This window comes from Bombina bombina, chromosome 1, assembly GCF_027579735.1.
Source record: "Bombina bombina isolate aBomBom1 chromosome 1, aBomBom1.pri, whole genome shotgun sequence".
Classification (NCBI taxonomy): domain Eukaryota; kingdom Metazoa; phylum Chordata; class Amphibia; order Anura; family Bombinatoridae; genus Bombina; species Bombina bombina.
Window position 1 is genome coordinate 97927565 of NC_069499.1, and position 17957 is coordinate 97945521.

Below are 17957 nucleotides of genomic sequence, written 5' to 3' on the forward strand. Positions count from 1 at the left end.
AACCAAATCAGGCAAGAGAAAAACCCTCCACAGTAAATAAAATAAAAATAAAAAAAACAAATAACTGGGCAGCACATCAGCACAATCAAACAAATTAGGTGATTTTTTTCCCCCACTTAAAGAGATACTCAACCCAATTTTTTTTTCTTTCATGATTCAGATAGAGCATGCAATTTTAAGCAACTTTCTAATGTAATGTTATTATCCATTTTTCTTCGTTCTCTTACCATCTTTATTTTAAAAAAGCAGGAATATAAAGCTTAGGAGCCGGCCCATTTTTGGTTCGAAAACCTGGGTTGTGCATGCTTATTGGTGGCTACATGAGGCCACCGATAAGCAAGCGCTATCCAGGGTGCTGAACCTAAAGAGAACAAAGAAAAATTGATAATAGGAGTAATTTAGAAAGTTGCTTAAAATCACATGCTCTACCTGAATCATGAAAGAAAAAATTTGGGTTTAGTATCCCTTTAAATCCTCAGCAACAAAGGTTTCCAGTGAAGCAGAAGATCCTGGGCTTGGTTTAGAAAGCCCTTCTTTCCCCGTTAACTTCAGGTTCGCAACAAATGAACCTGAAGTCTGGATTTATCATTCATTAGACTGCTGCTTCCGTGCACTGTTCTCCACCTCTTAGGTGGGGGACTCTTCACCTTCCGCAACTGCTCCTTCTCCTCCCTCTGGACTACTAACCCACCAGTCACCTCACGCAAAAACAACCGCAAACACCTCAACTGCATCCTCCTCAACACCCGCTCCATCCTCAAGCACGCCGATGAAATCTGAAACCTGCTCAACTCCACCTCCACAGACGTCGCCTTCCTCACCGAAATCTGGCTGAACCCCACATCAACGCCTGACATCGCCATCCCGACAGATACAAGATCTCCCACAAGGATCGCAGCAACCGACCGGGAGAAGGTATCGCCATCGTCCAAACACTCCCTCCACGTCACAACCAGCTCCGACTACCACTCACCAGGCTTGGAACATCTACACTTTAAGATCCAGGTCAGCCCCAACACCAACCTCTGCGGCACCCTCATCTACAGACCTCGTCCTGCCTTCTGCGACTCCATCACCGACCTCATCGCACCCCACGCCTTCACCTCAACAGACTACATCCTCCTTGGTGACCTCAACGTCCACAACACCCCCAACCTCTTGGAAAACCTTGGAACCATTGTACTGAAGCAACTCGTCAACTCCCCAATCCACTTAGCCAGACATACCCTCGACCCTATCTTCTTTGCATGCAACCACATCTCAGTCAACCACATCACCGAACTCCATTGGACCGACCACCACTGCATACACTTGTCCTTCAACAAACCCACCACACCACCAGCAGCACCACACGCCCCACAGAAACTGGAAGAACATCACCGAAGACCAACTGTACTCCACCCTGAACAAGTCCCCCCCAGCTACCTCCACAGACGCCAACTCCTCCGCCCACAACCTCCACCACTGGCTCACAGACTGCGCCAACACCCTCGCCCCCCCTCAAGAAACCGTCTAACCGCCAACCCACCAACAAGGCCAGTTAGTTCACCACGGACCTCCAAGACTCCAAACGCCACTGCAGGAGATTTGAAAGGACCTGGAGATCCAGCAAGACCCCTGTAAATAAAAACGGCCTACAAAGAAGCCATCACTACCCACCACCACGAAGACAGCCATCCAAGACAGAATCAACACCAACGGCCACAACAGCAAGGAGCTATTCACAGTCATCAAGGAATTCTCCAATCCCAACAGCGACACCAACGACATCCCACCCTCCCAGGACCTCTGCGATAACCTTGCAACGTACTTCCACCGCAAGATCGTTGACATCTATGACAGCTTCGCGCCCCAGAACTCACCCACCACCACAACTCCCACCAATACCTCACCCAAATACACCACCGCCTACCCCCCACGGAACATCTGGAGCCCCCTCACCACAGAGGACACCATCAGAATCATGAGATCGATCCACTCCGGAGCACCCTAGGACCCATGCCTGCATCACATATTCAACAAAGCGGGTTACATCATCACCCCCGAGCTCCGCAGCACCATCAACTGCTCCATCGAAACCGGCACCTTCCCGGATGATTGGAAGCACGCAGAATTAAAACCTACTGAAAAAAAAAACAGGCTGACCCCAATGATCCGAAGAACTACTACCTCATCTCTCTGCTCCCCTTTGCGGCCAAAGTAATCGAGAAGTCCATCAACGCGCAACTCGTTGACCACATTGAGGCCAACAACACCCTGGACCCCTCCCAATCCGGTTTCAGGAGCAACCACAGCACCGAAACTGCCCTCCTCGTCGCCACAGACGACATCCTCGCCCTACTCGACCGAGGAGAGACTGCCGCCCTCATCCTCCTAGACTTCTCAGCAGCATTCAACACTGTCTCCCACCTCACCCTCCGCACCCGCCTACACAACGCCGGCATACACGACAAAGCCCTGGAATGGATCACCTCCTTCCTCACTGGCAGAACCCAGAAATTAGACTCCCAGCCTTCACCTCCAAGCCAACAGAGATCATCTGCGGTGTACCCCAAGGCTCTTCGCTGAGCCCCATCCTATTCAACGTCTACATGGCCCCTCTCGCCCAACCTCAACATAGTCTCCTACGCCGATGACACCCAGCTAATCATCTCACTCACCAGTGACCCCACCACCGCAAAGAGAAACGTCCACGAAGGGCTGACAGCAGTCGCCACCTGGATGAGCTACAACTGCCTAAAGCTGAATGCAGACAAGACCGAAGTCCTCCTCCTCGGTCTCACCACATCCGCCTGGAATAACTCCTGGTGGCTCATAGCCCTCGAACACCCTCCAACCCCCACCGACCATGCGCAAAATCTAGGCGTCATCCTGGACTCTTCGCTCTCCATGGACCGACAAAATCAACACAGTCTCCTCTGCATGCTTCCACACACTCCACCTGCTGCGAAAGATTTTCAAGTGAATCCCAACCGAGACCAGGAAGACTGTCACCCACGCCCTCGTCAGCTGCCAACTGGACTAAGGCAACACACTCTACGCCGGCTCCATCATCAAGCTCCAAAAGAGACTCCAGCGCATCCAGAATGCCTCGGCCAGACTCATCCTCGACATCCCTCGCCAATGCCACATCACCAAACACCTGTGGGACCTGCACTGGCTCCCCATCAACAAAAGAATAACCTTCAAGCTTCTAATTCACGCATTCAAGGCCCTCCACAACATCAGTCCCGAATACATGGACCACCGCGTTACCTTCTACACCCCCGCCAGACAACTTTGATCAGCCGACCAAGCCCTCACAGTTATCCCCTGCATCAGGAAAACCACAGCGGGAGGCAGATCCTTCTCTCACCTGGCAGTCAAGACTTGGAACACCCTCCCGCTGCACCTCAGACAAGCTACCGCCCTAACTAAGTTCAGAAAAGACCTCAAGACCTGGCTCTTCGACTGAACTGCAACCCTCAGCGCCTTGAGACCCTTACGGGTGAATAGCTGCGCTTTACAAGAACCCAATAGATAGATAGATAGAATCTCTTCGGTACCTGACAACCAGGGAGACTGACAGCTCCTGCCCGCACGTGATGGGCTGTGCGCGGGCAGGTAGCAGGGTTGCCCGTGAGCACACAGGAGCGCTTGTGTGCAATGGTAAAATGCAGGAAGTGAATTGCTGCTGGCCAGAGGAGAAGTCGGGCAGACATGGGTGAATATGTCCGCCTCTGTCCACCACAGGATGATAAATCGAGGCCTCTGTGTAATATGCAAATGAGGTTCACAATAAAATAATTAAAAAATGTCAAGATTAATTTTCAGTGTACTTTTCCCATTCACATTTTAACACGTAATTCCTTGGACCAAATTCTATAAACATCATTTTACCATCTGGAGATTTTCAAGCAAAATATAAAAAACTGATCATAATTCAGATAGAACAAAACATTTTAAACAAATTTCCAATTTACTTCTTTATTATTTAAATTTGCTTCATTCTTTTGATAGCCTTTGTTAAAAACCATGCTGCTGATTGGTGGCTGCATACATATACCTCTTATTGTTGGCTTATTGATGTATTCAGCTAGCTCCCAGTAGTGCATCGTTTCTCCTTCAATAAAGCATACCAAGAGAATGAAGTAAAATTGTATGCTCTATCTGAATCAGGAAAGGGAAATTTGGGATTTCATGTCTCCTTAAATTACCTGGAACATGAGGCTACGAGGCCTTGGAACACGAGCCTACCAGGCCTTGACATGAATGTCTAACGGTTAGTATCACCTGACAAAGTGACAAACCATGAGCAGTAAACGGTGCATTGTTTGTGCCCTTGGTCACAGATGCTCCACATCCTGCTCTACCGCTCAGTTACAGTATAATATTTACATGACATGGAAGGGCAGAGTGAGTAGGAGTGAGTGTGTTAAATTGACTGAGCTTGTGTAACCAGAGATGATCATTCATTAGGATATTACTGTATATAAAGAATGCTGTTCTGTTTTTCAATGTAATTCTATTATCAGATTTGCTTCATTTTCTTGGTATCCTTTGTTAAAAAGGATACCTAGGTATGCTCATGAGCAGCATTACACCACTGGGAGCTAGCTACCGATTGGTGGCTGCACATATATCCTTCTTGTCACTGGCTCACCTGATGTGTACAGCTAGCTCCCAGTGGTGAATTGCTGCTCCTTCAACAAAGGATACCAAGAGAATGAAGCAAATTTGGAAACAGAAGTAAATTTTAAAAGTTGTTTAAAACTGTATGCTCTGTCTGAATGATGTATGAAAAATGTGGGTTTTCATGTTCCTCTAATGTGCACGTAATAAAAAGGACACTAAACCCAATTTTTTTTTCTCATGATTCAGATAGAGCATGCAATTTTAAGCAACTTTCTAATTTACGCCTATTGTCAATTTTTCTTAGTTCTCTTGATATCTTTATTTAAAAAGCAGGAATGTGATGCATAGGAGACAGCCCATTTTTGGTTAAGAACCTGGGTTATGCTTGCTTATTGGTGGCTAAATGTCAGCCTCCAATAAGCAAGCGCTATCCATGATGCTGAACCTAAAATGGGCTGGCTGCTAAGATTTACATTCCTGCTTTTTAAATAAAGATAGAAAGAGAACGAAGAACAATTAATAGGAGTAAATTAGAAAGTTGCTTAAAATTGCATGCTCTATCTGAATCATGAAGAAAAAAAAATTGGGTTTAGTATCCCTTTAAAGCAAGATTTGTGGGATTATGCACTTATTGTAATCAAGAATAACAGGCGGTTATAAAGTCAGCTTATTATATTCAGCAACTGCCTGTTATAAAGGTGACTAGCAAAATAAGTATAAGCTATTACTAAACAAGCACGAAAGAAACAATGTGCAAAGAAAGGTTTGCTCACCTTTAATACTATATAGGAGAGTGCATAAAATACAGAAAGTGCCCCCTACATAACCCCCACTTCATTTGTATGATCTCTCACACACACACATTCTCTCTTACACACACACACAAAGACACTCACACAAACTCTCTCACACACATACACACACTTTCCCACACACAGTAAGACACCAACAAACACAAAGTGTCACAAAGACACACACACACGCAAGAGAATACCAAGAGAACAAAGAAAAATTGGTGATAAAAGTAAACTGGAAAGTTGTTTAAAATAACATGCCCTATCTGAATCATGAAAGATTTTTTTGGACTTGACTGTCCCTTTATTAAACCCCTAGATGGAATAGATCAGGGTAACCTGACAAAATGATGCCAAGAATATTGTTTAGATATATTGCCGACAATAGGGAGTCTGTATTAGAAAAAGGAAACGTCTAACTGGCACACTAATGCTTGATGGGCTAAGCGGTATTGAGCAGCTATCATTATAGAAAATGGGTTACTGCAATAAAAAAATTACATTTTAATTAATAAGACATAAGTAAAAAACAAACACCTCTCCCCTCCACTAATCACAAATGATATCAATAACATCAATCTATTAGTGAGGTACACTTCTATTGTAAAGATGAGGATAGCACAATATGGGTAAATCTCCCCATTACCAAGTGAATAGCGAGTACAAAAGATCCCTAGGAATAAAACTATTATGTTACTAATAAAGCCTAATGTTGGGCCTAACTGCTGCACTCTTTATCAGTGAGGCAGAAATGTGATATGGGCCATTCATAAAGATATGTCATCCTTTTGTGCAGTACTCTAAAAGCAATAAATAAAAAAAAAATCACACCGGCTGGTACTAATAGTGTACATTACTGACCCCTGTCTAAGTATCTGATCTAAAACATTTTCACACCAGCAGTTCAAAATATAATAGAAATATCTAAGAACCATGCAGCTGGTTATTACGAAGTACTATACATGGGAACATCTGAGATTTCAGCATTCCACACAGGGAATTTCAGTTGTACAATTAAAGGGATAGAATGGTCAAAATTGAAATGTGCACGGATGAATTTAAATAGAAGCATTTTTGCAATATACTTCCAATAGCAAAAAAATGCTTCTCGTAAAAAGTTTTTGCTATTTTTGAGGGCCCGCATGCATTGTTATTCAAGCTCAGAGAACTGGTGATAATGTGTATTGTGCTTGTAAAGACTTAATTTGGGTCATACAAGCCACTGCTGACTTTCTGAGCAGGTTTGGTGTTTGAATACTGGTGCACGGGAACTCACAGCATATGTACGTATGCCAGTGAAAAACTAATAACTTTTACTGGAAGTATTTGTTAATTGAAGCACATTGCAAAATGCTTCTATTTAAAATTTAAATGCACCCACGCACATTTCAATTTCAAACGACCCCTTTAATAAGAAGAAGCAATGCTGATCTACAATAGGTATGAGTAAAAGTAATCACAATGTATTCATGTAAAATTAAAAAAAAAGTCACACCTCAATCTTTTGATATGTACTAAAATGAATACAAAAAATGTGGCATGAATACATTTTGAGCAATTTAACCGTATGCCTAGAAGCTGCAAGGTTAGCTTGATTTTAAGTATTTATTTTCGGCATGAGGTGACAATTTCTGAAGTCATTTGTTTTATGTTCATTTAAAAAGGGACGGTAAATGTAAATTTACTACTTTTATCAATTTTGCATGTTCTCTCAGTATTGTTTGCTGAAGAGTAAGCTCAGTAGTAGCAGTTCACTACTGGGAGCTAACTGAACACATGTGGTAAGTCAATGGCAAGAGGCATACATGTGCAGCCACCAATCACCAGATAGCACCAAGTAGTGCATTGCTGCACTTCAGCCTACCTAGATATGCTCTTCAACAAAGGACACAAAGAGAATGAAGCAAATTTGATCATGGAAGTTATTTAAAATTGCATACTTATATGAATCCTGAAAGTTTGATTTTGACTTTACTGTCCATTTAACCCTATCGGATTTGCTGCAACATCCAGTTATTATAACTGCATAGAAGTACCGATGTAGTTTGTTTGCAGAACCTCGTTCATGCCATGCTATTTGAGGGGCTGATAACTTTGGATTTCATGAACAAATTTCTTTTACATTTGGTAGTTTTGTGAGGATCCTAGGTGAAATCTTGAAGGAAACAGCTTATTTATCCATACTGCTTACCTTTGAAGTGCGCATTTGGCAGCATTCTTAGCTGCTGAATGCAGAAGTTGGCGGCAGTGTTTGGCCTTTGGTTCTTTTCGGAGCTTGATTTCTTCTTGTGAACGAGCAACGCACTAAGATCTTTGCAAACCCAGAACTTTGTGTGTTGCACTTTCACAAGAAGAAATCCGGCTCCGAAAAAACCCGAAGGCTGCACCTTCCATATTCAGCAACTAACGAAGCCACCGAATGCACAGGCCTATTGAAAACAATTAGCTGAAAGCTATAGATGCCGAGAGGAAGATATTGGTTTCTATGGTGTTGCAGCGGCTTACATAGGACATTTACTGGCTAAAATGTTATGTTTTAATGAACATTTTGTTAACAAGTGAATATTAAAAAAACAGACACTGAAATTAAAGGGACAGGAAACCCAATTTTTTTTCTTTCATGATTCAGATAGATTATACATTTTAAAACAACTTTCCAATTTAATTCTGTTTTCAATTTTGCTTCATTCTCTTGGTATCTAGTATTTAAAAGGGACACTGAACCCAAATTTTTTCCTATCGCGATTCATATAAAGCATGCAACTTTAAGCAAATTTCTAATTTACTCCTATTATTAAATTATTTTTATTCTTTTGGTATCTTTATTTGAAATGCACTGTGTTGTTCTTGCTGATTGGTGGGTAAATTCACCTACCAATAAACAAGTGCTTTCCATGGTCTGAACCAAAAAAATAGCTTAAATGCCTTCTTTTTCAAATAAAGAAAGCAAGAGAACGAAGAAAAATTGATAATAGGAGTAAATTAGAAAGTTGTTTAAAATTGCATGCTCTATCTGAATCACAAAATAAAAAATGTGGGTTCAGTGTCCCTTTAAGAAGCACCAATGCACTATTAAGAGCTAGCTGAAAATATTTGTAAGCCAATGAAAATGGGCTTACAAGTTCAGTCACCAATCAGCAGCTAGCTCCAAGTTCCTAAGCCTATCTAGATATGCTTTTCAACAAAGGATAGCAAAAGAATGAAGCAAATTAGATAGAAGTAAACCAGAAAGTTCTTTTAAAAGTTCATGCTCTATCTGAATCATGAAAGAAAAAAAATTGTGTTTAGTATCCCTTTAAAAGTATTACGTTTATCTAATTTGGTTCAGTCTCTTCATATCCTTTGTTGAAAGGTATATGTACATATCTTAAGCAGCAGCCGCAATGTCCTACTAGGAGCTAGCTGCTGATTGGCGTTTACACACATTTTTCTCTTTTCATTGGCTAGCTACCAGTAGTACATTGCTGCTTCTTCAACAAATGATACTAATAGAATGAAGTAAATTTGATAATAGAAACAAATCACAAAGCTGTTTAAAACTGTATTTTCTATCTAATTCATAAAATAAAAATGGTGGGTTTCATGACCCTTTTTAACATAAGATCTTTGCAAGTGAATTAATAATGGACACAAATAATTTCTAAATCTCTGATAACTAGATTAGACTGTATATTTTATAAAGGCAATGAATAATCATAAATATAAGTAAGAAAAAAACCTATGATAAAGCAAGAAAGGAAACAACGGGATATGCTAGACAAAATTGTAATGCACATTAGTGCATTTCCATTTTAAATAGAAGTTCTTTTTGTTTCTGTTTTATCAATATTTGCGTATTAAAAATAAGTATATAAAACGCTATCGCTGTTTTAGGGATACACCAAAATTTCGGCCACAGAAACGTTTCGACCGAAAATGGCATTTTCGTTTTTCTGATTTTTTGCCTATTTTTTTCGGGAAAATTATTGTGTAGCATATTTCAAATTGGATGCTAGCCTAGAGCTGCTGTTTGAGTTCATTACTTGACTTACTGTTTTGCATATAATAATAGTTTTCTAGGACTATACGTTATTTGGATAAAAAAAAAAGTTAAATCTGTTACGCAAAACTAAACAAAGAATAATACATTATATTGATATTCAATATTGTGTAGGGATGGCCGAAAATTTTAATTATTTTTTGGGGGGGCCAAAATTATTGTGTAGCATATTATCGTTTAAGTTATTTTTTGTCCAACATTAGTGTATTACTTTCAATAAAAAGTGTAGTTATTTTATTTTCAGATTAATTCATTAAAAAATCTAATTAAGCAAAAAAAAAAACTAAAACAAAAATATTTTAAAAATAGTTGTCGAAGAAAACATGTCTACAGTAGACTTTATATAGGTGTTTAAAAAAGTCATTTTCGTTTTTTGGCTTCAGTGCATCCCTAGTTTTAGTGTTAACTTTTACTATGCTCTCAACTGAATCCATAGGCCAGACAACTCTGCCTCTCCTTAAAGGGACACAAACGGCAAGATTAAACTTTCATGATTTAGATAGAGCAAGCAATTTAAAAAAAATCAAAAAAAAAAATCTTTCCATTTAACTTAAGTTATCAAATTGTCCACAAACTTTTTATGTCAAACTTACACTTTGTAAGGGAACCATTTCCTGTGCAAGAGTTCACAGTGTATACATGAACCTGTGATTCGCTGATTTCTGTCACGTGATACAGGGGGCAGGGAAATGGAAGAAATTAAAATTTGTCAGGGAAAAAAAAAATAATCTACTGCCCATTGGAAAATCACAGTAATTCAGAGTAGCTGCTAATGCATTATCTTTGTATTATGCATTTCTACTGTAAAGGTCCATTACCTGTGTCAGCTAAAATACGCATTTCAATTTGGATAAGATTTGCTCTATAAAATGTTAATTGCGGAAAGTTTCAAGATTTAATTTGTATTTATTTATTTTTTTACCTGGTAATTTAGAGGAAATGTCTTCAGGTGCTTTAAGAGTTAAGGAACCATCTCCTCCAGATTGACTTAGAGATGTTGTTTCCTCAATTGTTTGTTTTTTAGTTTCTTGCCCACCATTATGTACCTTGCTTGGACTATTGAGAAAATCAAACAGCTGTTCATCATCTGGCTCAGATTTCTTTCTTCTTACAAACTGAGCTGTAGATCTGTGCGATGGGGCATTTGCTGGGGTACTATGGGAAGCGTCTGATGATGTCCTGGACACAGCTCTCACATTGGCAGTGCCAGCTAACATAGTAACCTTTTTATGTTTGATATTGTCAGCCGCTGATGTGATAAAGTCAGGCTTTGCATGAGTCTGATAATTTTCTGTACTTTTTTGCCTCTCTTGGAAACCACCTGAATAGTCAATATTACTTTCGGAGACAAGGTCAGCATCATCTTTGGTTTTGCTTAAGGCTGTTGCTGCTCCTTGATCCACAAAATTCAAGAGATCTTCAGCCTTCCCAGCCAGATCAGTAAACCAGGACATAGTTAAAGAGTGTTGTCACAACTGCACATGCATGCCCTGCAATTAAATGGTTCATTAACACAGTTTTACATTTATACTTTAAAAACACAAATTAAAAAAGATAAAATGTATACAGATTTGTAGAAATGGACAAAATGTATATATATATATATATATATATATATATATATATATATATATATATATATATATATATATAAATAAATACAGAGCCATAAAAAAAGTTTGTTAATATATATATAAATGACAAAATTATATGCGATACCACTATTAGCATTTTAGGAATCTAATTCCAGGATTTTTGGGTTCTACTACTTGAATTGATCTATATTTACTTTTTTTATTGCACAACTCGGTATGTCACTTTGTTCCTGTGATGTCAAACAAACGATCTATACCTGTGACATGATAGAATAGTTTATTCTTATAGTACTGCCATGAAATTGAGACACAACATAAAATATTTGCTGAAATACTGAGTTTCGGCAGCCTTGCTGGCAATATTTCATTTTTATCTATAAAACGTTCTTACATTTAATGCGTTTCCAAAGGTACATTATACCTGCTAGAGTGTAATGATTGTTTGAAAACAGCTAATTTACCTTTATTTTGTTATTTCAAATAGCCGTTTTTACCTGAAGAAACCACCACCTACAGTGAAAATAAGAATAACGTATTATCTGTTAAAAAAAAAAAAAAGCATGAGACAATAGCATGAATTAATCTTCCAGCAGGTGGCAGGTAAGATATTTTGTACCTGAAATATCCATAATTAGCATTTCAGTACCTAATTATTTTTAGACATAGATAATATCAGCAAGTCTGCGTTACTAGCAGACTCAGCCCATTTGTAGGGGCAAGTCTATTTCAAATACAAAATAATAAACATCAAGGAATAATTTCCCACTGCAGTATGCATAACAAGTCATTTGGAACACATTAAGAGGTAACAGATTTGATAGTACAGAGTCCCTTTAATATTGTTGGTTGGTCAAAAAAAGATGAGATGGTTATTTTGACTGGTGAATTATTTTGAGGTTATTTAGAACAAACCTTTTTGTTATAAATGGATATGTACATATTTGACAATATTTTAATGGTTATATTTTTCTTACAAAACAAAACACACTACATTTTGATAGTGACTGCCAATATATGATGAGCAATATGAAATTAAAGCATTTAGGTAATGGAAGAAGGGAAGGTTTTGTGAGGTCACACTTTTCTACTATAAAGAAGGGATTAACCCATGACTACTATAAAATGATTATGCATTCCAAATCATGTCCCTCTTGGCAACCAAATTGATAATAGAACTGAGCACTTACACTGGTAGTATAACTGTATCTTCAGAAACAACAGTAAACAGAGTTAAAAAAGTAGACAATAAAAATACCACTTGTCAAAAAAAATAAAAATGCTAATATCGTTTGAAATGCTTTTAAATGTGGAGGAAAAAACATGAACTGGGCAGTTTATATATTTATCCTTAACAAAATATATTAATATAAAGAGATAAAATACTAAAACTAGCAATCTTATTCAAGCTTAAGATTTATTTAAAAAAGGCACTGACCGTTATTATTATGTTATTTAGTACAACAATGTCTTTACTGTCTTATGATTGACAGCTAACATAAGAGCTGTAAGGTATAAGCACTGAACAGGCAGGGTATTATGGTGAGGGTCTTACCTTAGAACAGCATAGGAGGCCCAGGGACTTTACCAGTGGCTAAAACACTGTCTGTCACAATACTGTCACGTCACGGTTCTTCCGCCCCTACCGGAGACGTGGACACGGAATCGCTGGCAAAAGCCAGGACCCCAACAAAGGTGTCTACGGCAGTGCCTGCGTACATTACTGGGCCTCAGAAACCACAGAGAAAGGAGGAGATAGTATAGGCTGCCGATCTGGTACCAAAGCTACCATAGAGCTCACGAGGTTACTGTGGCAACTGTACTGTGACTATAAACAATCGGAAGCGGAAGCTAATACTCAGATTCGGTAAAGTGCTATTATAGCTGTATATTGTATAACCATTGTTTGCACTGCCATACAGTATAATCAGGGGAATGATTGCAAGGCTTGTAATAACATGTACATCATCATATAACAATAGGACAGTCACACGTAATATGAATATACTGTGATAAAAAGAGCCCGTCATTGTCATATACAGGAGCCTTGTTGCTACAGTAGATGTCCACAATAGCGTTGCTAATAAACAGCTAGATTACGAGTTTTGCGGTAAGAGTGACTCTGTACTAACTTGCAAGTTATTGCCACCGCTCACCTCCCTATAGCGCTGCTATTACAGGTTTTCATAAACCCGGCGTTAGCAGGCAGTATGGCAGGTTTGAGCAAAATTGAGCTCCATACCGCACTCAAATACCAGCGCTGCTTTGAGCTGGTTTTACGTGCTCGTTCACGATTTCCCCATAGACATCAATGGGGAGAGCCGGCTAAAAAAAGCCTAACACCTGCAATAAAGGAGCGTAAAGCTCCGTAACGCAGCCCCATTGATTCCTATGGGGAAAGAAAAGTTATGTTTACACCTAACACCCCAACATAAACCCCAAGTCTAAACACCCCTAATCTGCTGCCCCCGACATCGCCACCACCTACCTACACTTATTAACCCCTAATCTACCGCCCCCAATGTCGCCGCCACCTACCTACACTTATTAACCCCTAATCTGCCGCCCCCAACGTCGCCGCCACAATACTAAAGTTATAAACCCCTAAACCTAACCCTAAGTGTAACCCTAACCCTAACACCCACTAACTTTAATAAAATTAAAATAAATCTAAATAAAAATTGTGATGAGAGTGGGAAGTGACATCACCAGATTGGGGCGGGGCTTAGGTCCGGTTGTCTGTGTCGCAGTTACTTAGTGAGATCAATGCTACCAGATGTGTGTTTCCATGCTCTACAATAAAATAGAGTTGTACCATCTTTGCTGTGTCCTGCATCTCATGACATGGTGTCAGAAGTTCTTGCCTGCGCTTCTGTTTCCAGATCAATGACGATGTCAAAGTTTACCCCACCTGAGCATTTTGATTTCTCTCAGCCTGCAGCTTGGCCCACATGGCGTCAGCGGTTTCAACGCTTCAGGATTGCTTCCAAGCTGGACAAGGAGAGTGGTGAAGTACAAGTTAATTCTCTTTTATACTCTATGGGGAAAGATGTGGAGCCAGTGTTCAATGCCTTTACTTTCCAAGAAGGGGAAGAATTTGACTTTGAAATAGTTATGGATAAACTCAGTGCCCACTTTGTGCCCAAAAGAAATGTGATTCATGAGAGAGCTTGTTTTCACAAACGTGCTCAGCGTGTGGGAAAATCTGTGGAGTCATTTGTGCGCAACCTGTATGAACTAGCTGAATTCTGTGAGTTTGGTGTTGCTAAAGAAGAGCAAATCAGAGACAGAATAGTCATAGTAATTGCAGATGCTGAAGTCTCACTGAAGCTACAGTTAGAGTCTGATTTAACATTAGATGGGGCTACTAGGATGGCCCTCCAGAGTGAACTGGTGAAAAAGCAAAGTGCTGATCTAAGGTCTGAGAGTATTGTGGATGAAGTGCAGCAGTTCAGGAGAGCTGCTTGTGAAAGGCACAGTGTGAGCGGTAGACCAAGGGCAGCAGATAGGCTGCAACCGTGCCCATGATCAGAGTGTCCTATGACCTGCTAAAGACAAAAGATGTAGAAAATGTAACAGGATGGGCCATTTTGAAGTGGTGTGTAAGACTGAATATATTAAGGAGATGCAGGCGGATAGCGACCAGGAGGGTCAAGAAGTGTCCTTGTGGGGTCTGTTGTTGAATGGCCGGGTTCAGAAGATGATTGGAGGGTTACTCTTACTGTAATGGGAGCCAAAGTTGCCTTTAAGATTGACACAGGAGGGGGCGTGTCTAGGCAGCGGCCATGTTAGGTCGCAATATCTGCAGCTCTTAGTATGATCTCTCTAACCCGCCGGTTTCAGAGCCCATCCTGCAAGTTGTTTAAAAGCTACTTTCATATTTGCACGACTCATGTGTCACTGAGTGGATTGATATAAAACTTGCTGGGTTTATGATTACTAGATCCAGATCTGGACCGTTGAGAACTTTGGCGGCGGCCTCACCACGAGGACTCAACACCCCCCCCCCCCAGTACATGGGGTATAGCAGTCGCATTCGGACTGCCCGTTCTCTACCCTAGGAGGGGAATCTTCAATTACATAATTCATCAGATAACCTTTTTATTGCTACCGCACCACAACCAAATGGAGGCTGTTGATAGATGGGAAGCGGACATACACCGGCTCCTTCGGGAGCACTTCCGAAAACTAGAGAGAGACCTACGCCATATCATTCTTAACGAGCGGCCTCAAATACAACGGCCATCACTCTATGGTACTTCGGGAGTAGTTGAGCCAGCAGAGGGTCAGACTTTGGCGAATGACACTCCCACGCTAGCAGACCCAGAAATTCACAGAGACCTATCCAACAGTACTGTGCTCCTGTCTCTGACTCCAACTAAGCCTGCTCTGAGACCGTTCGGGAGAACTACTATGAACGCTGCAGTGGTATGTGGCCCTGTGTGCGGGGATGGGGCAATAATTGAATTCATCACAGGGAGGCAAGGCCGGACTTCCCCTACAATGCACAGCGATTTTATGGTCCCGAGCACTTTGGACATATTTATGGTAAAGGACCGCCGAAACCTGCTCTCTTACCATATGACACTCAGAGCACAAGGTATATACAGACTGCCTCACACTCCCTTGTATAAACTAGGATCCCAGGGGACAGCAGACTCCGATATACGGACAGAGTGCCCTCCTCCCGCACGTATCAAAACACCAAGAAATGTTCGCCATGGTGAGGGGTAATAATGTTATGAAAACCGGGACTGCCTTGTTTTAATAAAGTGCCATACTGGCCCAGAGGGCAGTCATAAAACCTCAATCAACGTTCACAGCTAAGGAGAATAGCTGCCTCCCTCATACTATGCTCTCAAAGACACGAGAAGTGTATTCAAGCTACAGGAACATTGACTTTATGACGTTACTGTATCTGAAACATAGTCGATGTTTCCATACTATTTGCATTATTACCAAAATTGCTATACTTCTCAGGTTTGGGGCTGGTGTGCCTAACAATAGTTAAGTTATTTATGTTACAAGTCCTTTTCGTTTTGGGCTGCTATGTTTTGTAACCTGGTGTTTTTATGTATGCAACGCCATATGTTTTACAAATATGTGCCTCCTACCGATCCCCATATATCTATTCCATGTGTGCATCATAGCACAATCCACATAACTCACAGATTGCAAGACGATTGAGGCCAATACCTACACCAGCCAGGCGATGAGCAGCAACACATTAACAGCTGTACAGGGGATGGAGAAAGAGACTACCGCACCGGAGATCTTCTATCAAGAGAGTCAAGTGGACCTGAGCACCGGCATGGGATAGGTCAATAGACCCTAATTGGAAATGACTTAGGCACTGTATGTTAATTTAGAACATTATCACCTAGGGGCACTATTTACCCCTGTCTACACCTGTTTTTTTTTTTTTTTCTCTGATGAACAGTTTTAAAAATTATTAGAAAATGTTCTTAGTTCTATGTTTTACTAGCTCCAAAAAACAAACACATCTCTTCTATCATATCTTCCTTTTAACTTCAGATCCTTAGATGATCTATCTACACGTTAAATACCCAGAGTCCCACACTAATCCCTTTATATTTACTCACTAAATTTGCATTGCACCATAAAGACATTACATAGTAGACTATTGCATAGATTACTCTTCTCCACTGGGGGACTTAAAGAGTCATACGTGGTGTCTAGCTGGGAAACGATAAGGGACGTTGCTATTTCATGCTCAGCCTGCTTTTTATGGTACCCTTCCAAATAGGTATGTTTTACAGTACAGGGCATCTTACATTTCATGTTCCCTTTAAACTGCATGTTAAACTTGACATCAATAGGCCATTTGTAGCTCCTTTTATATAGGAACTCTAAATGTGGTAAAACAGGGTTACTGACCCCTAGATAAATGTGTGTATGCATTTGTAGATCCCCATGTTACAGTTAATATATACAACACTACTTCCCCTTCAGACCAGGGACACCTGGGAAATAGTCTCTTATAGCCAGAACTGTATGTTTGTAAAATGTTGTTCTTTTTTATACTGCTGTTAGCCTGTTACCTAGTACATTCTGCAACCTTTACTGCAGTGGACCCTGCTATTGTACCTGATAGGAAACACGGAGTATAGTTGGACTTACTATTACGTCTTGCCCCTGAACTGGTGTAAGAAGTTTATCCATTACTGCTATTTTTTATATTCAGCTCTAAGTACATTACAGAAATTTTAAGTTGGAAATGTTCAATCACTTAGTTACCTAAAGTCTAACTGTCAAGATTACATAATCAGCCTTGCATGTTAATATTGAAGCTCCTGCATTTTGGCTACTCTCCTTTGTTGACCTGTTGGGGTAAACTAAGGAAACCAGGTCATGGGTTACAATGTTTTGGTCATAAAGGGTATACTGAAAGTCTCCTGTGCATCGCTTTATATATAGAGTGGACAATGAGTTACTTGGGTATAGGGCCCATACCCAGGTGATAAAATCCGTTGCTAATAATGTTAATCACCAGCTGGTCTATAATGATTCAAAGTGACAGCATTTAACCATATCTCCTATACCTGCACCACGATATATAAGAGCTGTTTAATGACAACACACTAATAAGCTATATATTCTTAGTATATCTGTGTGATAGTTGAGGTAGAGATTACACATCGTACCCTGTGCTAGATAATCTACACAAAGAATATCCCCCTACAGCTATATGATATACCTAGGGTTGCCACCCGTCCCTTGAAATACGGAATCGTCCCGTATTTCAGGTTAAAATACAGCGTCCCGTATTGAATCAATACGGGACGGGGTTTGTCCCGTATTTGAAGTTACTAATTTTCTTCCTGCGCTAGCACTGCCTGCGACCGTCACCTGCGTCGACTACTTAACAACTCGACTCTGACTGACTGCTGAGAAGAG

The 17957-nt window shown here is 40.5% G+C and overlaps 1 protein-coding gene across 1 annotated transcript in view; it reads right to left on the minus strand.

Moving 5' to 3' along the window:
- GOLGA5 (golgin A5) overlaps positions 1 to 12756 on the minus strand; it is a 76907-nt gene extending 64151 nt beyond the window's left edge. Inside the window, exons 1-2 of the mRNA XM_053697540.1 lie at positions 12595 to 12756; positions 10370 to 10937 (exon numbers count right to left, since the gene is read on the minus strand). Coding sequence (XP_053553515.1) covers positions 10370 to 10901 — 532 coding nt within the window. The 5' untranslated portion in view covers positions 10902 to 10937; positions 12595 to 12756. The remainder of the gene's footprint in view (positions 1 to 10369; positions 10938 to 12594) is intronic.
- Positions 12757 to 17957: the final 5201 nt, after the last annotated feature.